Genomic DNA, 9,468 nt, shown 5'->3' on the forward strand with positions numbered 1-9,468 from the left:
GACGTGTTAGATAGTGTAATATGCTGTGTGTGTGCATGTGTCAAGACTGCTGCAGGCTTACTGTGTGTCGCTTTTGAGACGTTTTGATGTCAAGCAATTTTTGACTTTGTGCCATGTAGATAATGTTTAAATTAAAACCTGACAATGCACAAATATTTCTGTAAGTATCACAGTTTGCAGCAGAGTTTATATTCTTCCATGCATGCAGGAGAAAAGCATCATGGTGGGAACACTCACCTTGTACACCTGACCATAGGTTCCATTGCCAACCACCTCCACCAACTCAAAGATACCTGCTGGATCCTGGAAAAAAACAATAACATGGTCAAGATAATGACAAAAGTCAATTGGAGTAATGCTAAGCATCATAGTAGATAAGTCGAGTCAAATACAGAGAACACGGCTTAGCGGACAGCACTACAAGTAAACAGAGCAGTGTATAACAGTATAAAAACAGTCCATTCCAGCAAAGTCATAATGCAACAGGTTCATGCCAAACAAAACTGTGACAAATAGCGTCATATACTCAGTACCACAGGCACATGGAGAGGAACAATGCAGTGTTATGCTAGGATGGAGACTGAGGAAGTAGGACTGCAAATGTGGATAACATTGTGAGCAGCAAGGAATTAAAGTACAGCTTGAAATAACTGAAAATGTCAATTTACAGGTCCCGGCTTTACTGACTGTATTATTACTTAAAGATTCTACCAACTTAAATCACTTTACATGACAGCAAACACACCTGAGTCATATAGGCACACTGTCATTTCCTTCAAAGATACTGACATTATAAGAGTGTTACAGAACTATTGTATTAATGACCAACAAGAGCAGACAAAGACATTTCCACCAACTAGTATAAACTTATAATTTAGCTATTAAGTATGAGAATCATGGGAATATAGTTAAAACAAGAATGTGCCACTAACTAGAATGTATGTTTCTAGGTTTTCTGTCAATAAATACATGGACTTTCACTTGTTGCATGTCAACTTTTCAGCTGGGCAGCCAAAGGAGAAGCCTGAGTGTAAACACTGTAGCTTGTAAAGTAACACCAAACAGAGCACAGTACAGACAGAAAGCATAATGTTAATGGTATAAGGCTCTCTACACAAGACACACCGAGTCAGAAAACGGTAAATGTTTGTTAAAAAAGTACATAAAGCGAGAGCCGACGGTTCGACGGTAGAAAACAAACTGCTCAAGTTTGGTTGTTACTTGAAACTACCGTAACCGTTAAGTTTGGAGCAACACCCACCACATCCTCCAATGTTTACCCAAACATTTTATTAAAAGCAAGACAACACTTTTCTACTTACTCTCAGAGCAGCGAGGTCTATGCTGTCCAAACTTCGAGTGGTGTTTTCTCTCGACATTGCTGTCAGTAACTGTGTCAGCGGGTTGATATTTGTGGACAAGACATGGACGGTTACAGTTTCTCCTCTACAAACTAACGGGTTTGTCTCTTGTCGGGTTCATTCTGAAGTTTGGCTAGCAGCGTCAAGCTAGATAGCGTCAAACACGCCACTTCCGGATTTACCTTTTCAAAATAATGGCCTTTGCAACCGGACCTGTAAAATCTTACAGATTTGTGGTTGTATTTCTATTTCACTGAAGAGACCAGATTACACAGGAATTGTCAAAAAACTAACAGTGATTAACACAACATACGACGGCAGGTTTGACTGTCTAAATGTATCTAAAAATATCTAAATTCACTATGCGTGTTTTGAAGTTGCTATGCTTTTGAAAGTTTTATTTCCTTTCCGTTAGGTAAGGGTTTTTCTTAGGTTGTTTATTTATTTGTTTGTTTTTATTCTGTCTAAGGCATAAATAATACACTTACAAAATGTATGTTTAATTGTGGAATTAGAAACCGTCTGGTCGTATGTACGTTGTTTCACTTGACATTGAGAGTTTTGCTCCTGGGAAGTGATTTTTTTTCTCTCGAAGTCACTCACATAACTTGACATCCAGCAAACCCCAGAAAACGACAAGGAGGAAGTTTTGTTTCTCTAACCCCCTGGTTATACTGTCCATATGCAGCTCATTGAAAATAATTAAACAAATGTAGTAACATAACACAGTCTCTCCACGTGTATCTCCGTGTTCGTGCGCGCGAGTGTGTGTTTTTGTGGCGTCAGTCTTCACGGTGCTCTCACGGTGTTTGTCGTCACTACCCCCTGTAAATGTAGTTTGAAAATAAGTTATAAGTAAATTAACAACAAAGGAAAGTGAATATCTGATAAATTATTACTAAACTTTTCTGAAAAAAAAAAAATGTGCACACATCAGTATACACTCTTACACTGACTACAGTGAACACACTGCCCTTACATAATTCTCCTTAGTTTACCCACATCCTTCTCTGGGCATTTTGCAGGTGCTTGACTCATTGCTGCTGCAGTGTCTGTGTAATGCATGGATGGATTACTGAATTGATAGATGGTAGGCCTATACTGTAGATGGATTGCCAACAGGACGCAGACCCAAGGGCCCAAAGCATCAGTGGCCCCCTGGGCTTCACTCGCCAAACATACCTAGCAGTAAGAGAGTCAAAATGACCACAAGGAGATGCAAAGAAACTGCAAAGAGACCCAACTACAGAAACAGGAAAAACAACCACAAAGAGACACACTCTCATTGTCACCACAATAAAAATAAATGATTGACAGTGTTTTTTTGTTTTGTTTTGTTTTTTTTTTTGCTAGGACAGCACAGAAAGCAGTGAATGTGGCAAGAAAGTGAAGTGCCCTGCAGTGTAACAGTGTGTGATGTCTTCAGGCTTGGCAGTGTGGAGGCCAACATGTGAGCTTAGTTTATGCCAGGCTTTCCAAACTTTGTGCAGGTGGAAGTGGGGCTTGCTAGCAGGGATTGACAGATTAAAGATGCTTTTCCAAACTCAACATAGATTCTCCAGTAAGTAGCCACACCCCTACATATTTGACCAAACTCATGTGCTGGCTAGTTAGCCCAACGCATGTCACTAACAGCTTTGTTTCTGCATGACAGCTTCTAGAAACATTGCTCATCACACAATGCTCATCACCACTGTGCTCTGGTACCATTAGCTAAATAAGCTGATTACCCTGCCAATTACACATAAGTGACCACAACCTTCATGACTTGCACATTTTTTATCCATAACTAATTACTTCATACTGTGTTATCATGGGCAACAAAAACCTACATGCTGTTACAGTTTGGTCTTAAGAGAGGGATTTTGCAGTTGCTTGTGTTAGCTCACTAAGATCATTTTTAGCTGTCTTGTGTTGTGTAACTTAAAGGAGCAGTGTGTGGGATTTAGTGGCATCTGCTGGTGAGGTTGCAGATTGCAAGCAGTTAAATACCCTTCCCCTCACCCTTTTCAAAGCCTATAGGAGAGCCTATGGTGGCCTTTAGGTAATGTTAAAACAAAAAAGCCTCTCTCCAGAGTCAGTGTGTTGTCTGTCCATTCTAGGTTACTGTAAAACATGGCGGTTAACACAGCGTGCTCAAGCTGCAGCCTCCAGGGCTGAAAAATAAAGCCAACACGGAAGTGCCAAAATCTGCATTTCCTCTAAAAGCATGTGTCCACATAATGTTTTTCTTCAACAGTAAAGCTGTGGTAGGGCACTGCGGAGCGCTTCATCCCAGCGCTATTTTAAGTGACATGCTTTATGTGGTTTTGTTACTATGACAACAATATCTTTACACTTACGTTAGCTAGGTAGCCAATGTAATGCTACATTAACAGAGGGTTGAACACAGAGTCAACAATAAGCAATGACATCACCAGCGCCTTTCTGAAAAGGCTGCACAAAAAGTGGGAGCATCCTGAAAAAAGACGCATGGTGTGGCTTTTTTTTTTTTTTTTTTTTTTTTTTTTATGGCAGCTGCATGTGGCTGCATACGCCCTCTCCACATTGGGTTCAATTGGCTCCCAGATGCTATCTGGACACAAGCACCAATGACCACTTGAGGCTGACTTCAAAACAGACTCAGAGTTGTGTGATAGGCTGTCTGTGAGGTGTCACTGCAGTCTATGAGTCAGATTAATCCCTCATTCTTTCCCAGCTCCACCCTCTCCTTCAAGTATGGTCACTTCGGGCTCTAAAAACTAAGATAGCGACAGCCAAAATGCCAAACTCCAGGCTTTAAATCTTCTTGCTGCTTTAAGACTATCAGCACATTTAATGGGGATAGTACTACAAAACCCTAGAAATAATCCAATCACACAGTCATGTTATACCAGCCTCAAGTGATGTGCCCCCCTTTGCTGCTGTCAAAATTTGTCAGAAAGCACCACATAGATGATATTCAATGTAAGAAAACATTAGTCAATATTAGCAATACACAATTTTCTTTCTTAATGAAATTCAGCTGAGGTGATGTAGACTGTTCAGTAACATATGAATGTCCACAGTTGATTGTAGAACACCACCTAGAACTTTAAGATTTAAAAGTAAAAATATGTCATTAGAAAAATAATTGTCATATTTTACCTCACATGGCAACACCTTCTCACACACATTACTCACATTACAAATTACGTGCTTGCAGGAAGGAGCCTAGCAGATATTAAAGATGGACAAACGTGGTTATGTGACAATATTTTAGTATATATTACCCTTGTAACACAACTAAAATACCTGACTTCAAATTAAAAGTTTAGTTTGAACGTTTTTTTCACTGCAGTAGTTTTTGTAGTATACCTATGTACGTATTTTTTGAAAGTGTAAAATATATTGAAGAGATAAAAGCTTGGCATTCCAGTCTCCTGACCGAACCAGTGAGTCACAGTCAGCTTGGTGAAATAAGGGTCATTATGTGGTGGGACATAGTCAGTGTGTGTGAGCGTGCGTGTGAGCGTGTGTGTCAGGGAGAAACAGAAAGAGCAAGGCTATGCTAGAGTTGAGTGTGTGCGTGTGTGTGTGTGTGTGTTCGTGTGAATGTAGGAGAATGAGAAGCGATGGCAAGTGACTCTCTTGCACCCTCTGTATGTGTGTTTGTGTGAGTAAGTGAATGTGACGAATTAAGAGCGAGCGAGGGGGGAGTGAGGATAGCTGTGAGTGTGTAGTGTGTATACGTGTGTGTGAGAGTGTGTTTGTGTCTCAGTGAAGAATGGTCTCTCTGTGGTCTCACACAGTGGCCCTGTTCACGCCAGGGTCAGCTGCCTACACACACACACACACACACACACACACACACACACACTTCTGGATTTGTATCCAACCTAAACAAGACAACATTCTGAGAAACAATTGAATAAGAAAATTCCAGAGTGATAGAGGCCGTTTGTCTGTCTGTCTCCATTTCACCATCATTTCTTTGTTTTCGTGTGTGTGTTTGTGTGTGTGTGTGTATTTGCAGAGATATAAAGTATTCTGAAGAAGCTGACATTCCACTTATCTAAACCATTTCCTGAGGGCACTCGCATTCATGCATGCACATACACACACAAATAGATGCAGGAATAAACATATATGCAGCAGTGATAAGAGCGTCAGGTGTCTATGTCAGTTCTTCAGAATCAAAAAGAAGGGGATTTCTTATAATGCAGGACAAGACTAACTTACGTAACTCTGTTCTCTATTCTAACCTATACAATAGCTCATATACAAAGAAAAAATGTAACTAGAAGATCTGCAAGCACAACCACGGACACATATATAAACAATGATAAACATATGTCTGCATATATTTATACCTAGCTGAAGCTGCATACAGTTTTTACGAAAAAAAAAAATATATATATATATGTTCACATTTCACTGTTTTTACTTGAGTCCAATTTAAATGAATATCTCTAATGAAATTCGTTGATGCATTCAGTTCACATTTGGAGTAAGAGTAGTAAGAGTATTGTGATAGGGAGTCAGTCTTATCTCTACAGCTGGCTCTGATTTATCACTATTGAACTTTGCTTCCATCTACTAGATTTTAAGAGTTTATTCTGGCAAGGTCAAATGATTTTTATCTCCAATGGTAATGTGTATTCACCCTGCTGTGATTCGGATACAATCGGATGCAGTGTGTAGGATTTAGGGGCATCTCTTGGCAGAAACAGAACATAATATTCATAATCATCTGAAACTAACAATTGTTGTGTTTTTGTTACCTTAGAATGAGTTGTTTATATCTCCGTACAGAGCGGGTCCTCTTCCACGGAGTCTGCCATGCTGTTCCTACAGTAGCCCAGAACAGACAAACCAAAGAATGGCTCTAGGGATGTTTGCATTTTTTGCATCAGTTCTCCTTCACTGCTGCTGTGGGTGGATGCTACTAAATCCTAAACACTGGACCTTTAAGAGGACCATTTCATAATGAGAACACATAAAGAAGTCACAAACTATTCAACTGTTTGGTTAATAGGAGACAAGACAACAACAACAACAACAAGAAAAGTGACTTAAAAATAAAAACAAAGCTTCGCCAAGAGACTCATCTAACTGATCTAAGATCCTCTGGAAGGCTGATCCTGAGACTGGGAACATAAAAAGTAAAAGCAGGTTCCCCAGACTTTGAATACAACAGTGTCAGATCACCTGAGAGTTAGTTGTCAACAAGACTTATTTTGTATCTACATCTGATTGGACAAGGAAAAAACAGTTCAAATAAGGAAAACTTATATTTAAAGCCACTTCAGTGCAGCTACAGTAAGAGACCACAGTGCAAAACATTCAGACTTGAGGGGATCATTGAAGACACCCTTATATTTTTATGGTGTTTAAAACAGGCTTGAGACCAGCTGGCCAATGAAAAGAATTACTTTACTTTACATTACTTAACATAACATAATATAACAGCTGAAGTGTGCAGTTAATGCTTTCAACCCCCAATTGCTCCGTTGAGGCTGCTCAGTAGCCAACAAATAAAACTGTGTGCTGGATGGCCTCCAAGTGTGAATGTGAAGTAAAGTGTTGTTGAAAGAGAGCATTTATGCAGGTTAGAAAAATTGCTAGCTCGTCAGCAGCTAATTATATTTACGTGACATGGAAGGCAAATGAAAAGAAAAAGCAGCATAAAGTGTCGTAATGTAATAAGGTTGTTGGAACACCACAAGCCCACAGAACAGCTTCAGTGCACCAGATTCTCCAAGGAGAACTCTGGGGAGAAGAACAGCATTCTTCCAACACATATTACAGCTCATTAGGTGTTCAGAGGGTGGTGGAGGAGAGACCTGTCTTTACACCCTGTTCTAAGAGTTTTTAAAAAGGTTCAGCTGAGTTCAGATCTGAACTGCATGATTCAAACCACTCAGTGACCCATGGTGGTGCACTGTTATCCAGGAAGACAGTTTTTATCAGCATTTTCCTTTAATTTGTCACCTCAAAACAGATGCCTATACTGAAATCAGCAACTCCACACCACACTTGTCAATAAGTATTTTGAAAAGTCATGATTTAAAGTAGTAGCTGAGGTGTCAGTGGAAAGTGGAGATCAGATGGAAAAAGTCTCTGACACCAGGTAACCAAAATGGCCTGGCTTCACACCTTAAATCCAGCATACTGGGCTGTTTGACTCTTGCTGGGTTTGCAATCAATCACAGAAGTACCCATTTTATTGTGGATGAAATCACTGAGCTGCAGTTAGCATTTGTGTGGCTAACTGGAGTTTATTTTCAGATCAAAAGGCCCATCCCTACAAAAAATTGTCAAATCTGGGAGCTCTGTCCTCCTCGACCAGACACTCAGACCCAACTGTCTGGGAGGTGATTTGTAAAGAGAGTGGTTGTAAAAGACACAAATGGTCAGAGACAGTAGTGGGCTCAGGCTGTCTGAGGGGTAGAGGCATAAAAACAAAAAGGGCACCAGCTGCATGCAGTGGGGCACCAGCAATCACACAGTTATCAATCTATAAATTTTAAGGCCACCTTAAAAGACAAAGTGTAGAGTCCTGCATCAGGTCAGGTGAATTCATGTACCAAGCGGCAACCTCCGAGGGGAAGCCAACCCAGAAGTGCCAAAAACTGCAGTTTATTGAATAGTCATTTGAGGCTGGCTCCAACAGTCAGTCAACCCCCATAGACAACCATGTTAAAATGCCCAGTTTACAGCAGAAATAAACATGTTTACAGCCTGGTACAGAAACAGTTTTCATCTCTGTAGCTAATTGCAACATTCCTGACCACTGTATGGGGAGTAATTTTTTTTATAATTTACCTATTATGTTTTACTAAGGCTTAAATTTACACAAGTTCAACGGCGATTGCTCGACTGACAGCTCCACCCTAGATAATAAATATATTGAAATAAAATGAAAATGAATTTGATGTCATGTTTTGATGTTTTAATCTCTGACTGCTGCCTTTGTGTGTCGCTTCTGTCTTCTGCGCCACCTGAATTATGAGAGCCGCTTCAGTCAAGTGAGTTACTAACAGGGACATTCACTGTGAAGATGTGCTGCTCAATTAATATTTTTTGCTTATTCTCTTAATTTATTTAAATTGTATTTCCATCCATCCATTTTCATCCACTTATCCAGGGCCGGGTCGCGAGGGCAGCAGGCCGAGCAAAGCACCCCAGACATCCCTCTCCCCAGCAACACTTTCCAGCTCCTCCTGGGGGACCCCAGGGTGTTCCCAGGCCAGATGTAATATGTAATATGTAATCCCTCCAGTGTGTTCTGGGTCTGCCCCGGGGCCTCCTACCAGTAGGATGTGCCCGGACATTGTAGAGGACTATAAGTACCTGGGGGTACACATTGACAATAAACTGGACTGGGTTAAGAACACTAACGCTCTCTACAGGAAGGGCCAGAGCCGTCTCTATTTTCTGAGGCGACTGAGGTCCTTCAACATCTGCCAGACTATACTCAGGATTTTCTATGAGTCTGTGGTGGCCAGTGCTATCCTCTATGCTGTTGTGTGCTGGGGCAGCAGGCTGAGGGTGGCGGACGCCAACAGACTCAACAAACTGATCCGCAAGGCCAGTGACGTTGTGGGAACGGAGTGTGACTCTCTGATGGTGGTGTCAGAGAGGAGGATGCTGTCTAAGCTATGAACTATCTTGGACAATGTCTCACACCCACTCCACCATGTGCTGGTCAGGCACAAGAGTACTTTCAGTGGGAGACTCATACCACCAAGATGTACCACTGAGCGCCACAGGAAATCATTCCTGCCTGTGGCCATCAAACTGTACAACTCCTCCCTCTGAGTGGCCCTGAGACTTTTTCACACACTGCAATAATTTAATTTAACTTGTGCAATAACCCCATTCACCCCGACTGTATATATTCTGTTTGTGTAAATAATCTTGTTCAGTTTACAATATATATAGGTATATATATATATATATATATATATATATATATATATATATATATTTATTTACGTTTATGTTTGTTAATAATTCCTGTTTATTTAACTATATATTTGTTAATACTATTGTTTAAATTTCTTATATTTTCACGTATCTTTCCTCTCTTGCAAGGAGCACCTGTAACATAAATAATTTCCCCTCGGGGATCAATAGAGTATTT

General features: G+C 40.5%; 1 protein-coding gene across 2 annotated transcripts in view; it reads right to left on the minus strand.

Moving 5' to 3' along the window:
- LOC117260888 (mitogen-activated protein kinase kinase kinase kinase 4) overlaps positions 1–1,478 on the minus strand; it is an 86,322-nt gene extending 84,844 nt beyond the window's left edge. For both annotated transcript variants that reach the window (XM_033633003.2, XM_033633002.2), the window contains exons 1-2: positions 1,323–1,478; positions 238–303 (exon numbers count right to left, since the gene is read on the minus strand). In XM_033633003.2, coding sequence (XP_033488894.1) covers positions 238–303; positions 1,323–1,379 — 123 coding nt within the window. In that variant the 5' untranslated portion in view covers positions 1,380–1,478. The remainder of the gene's footprint in view (positions 1–237; positions 304–1,322) is intronic.
- Between the last annotated feature and the right edge of the window lie 7,990 nt (positions 1,479–9,468).

Source organism: Epinephelus lanceolatus, chromosome 7, assembly GCF_041903045.1.
Source record: "Epinephelus lanceolatus isolate andai-2023 chromosome 7, ASM4190304v1, whole genome shotgun sequence".
NCBI lineage: Eukaryota > Metazoa > Chordata > Actinopteri > Perciformes > Serranidae > Epinephelus > Epinephelus lanceolatus.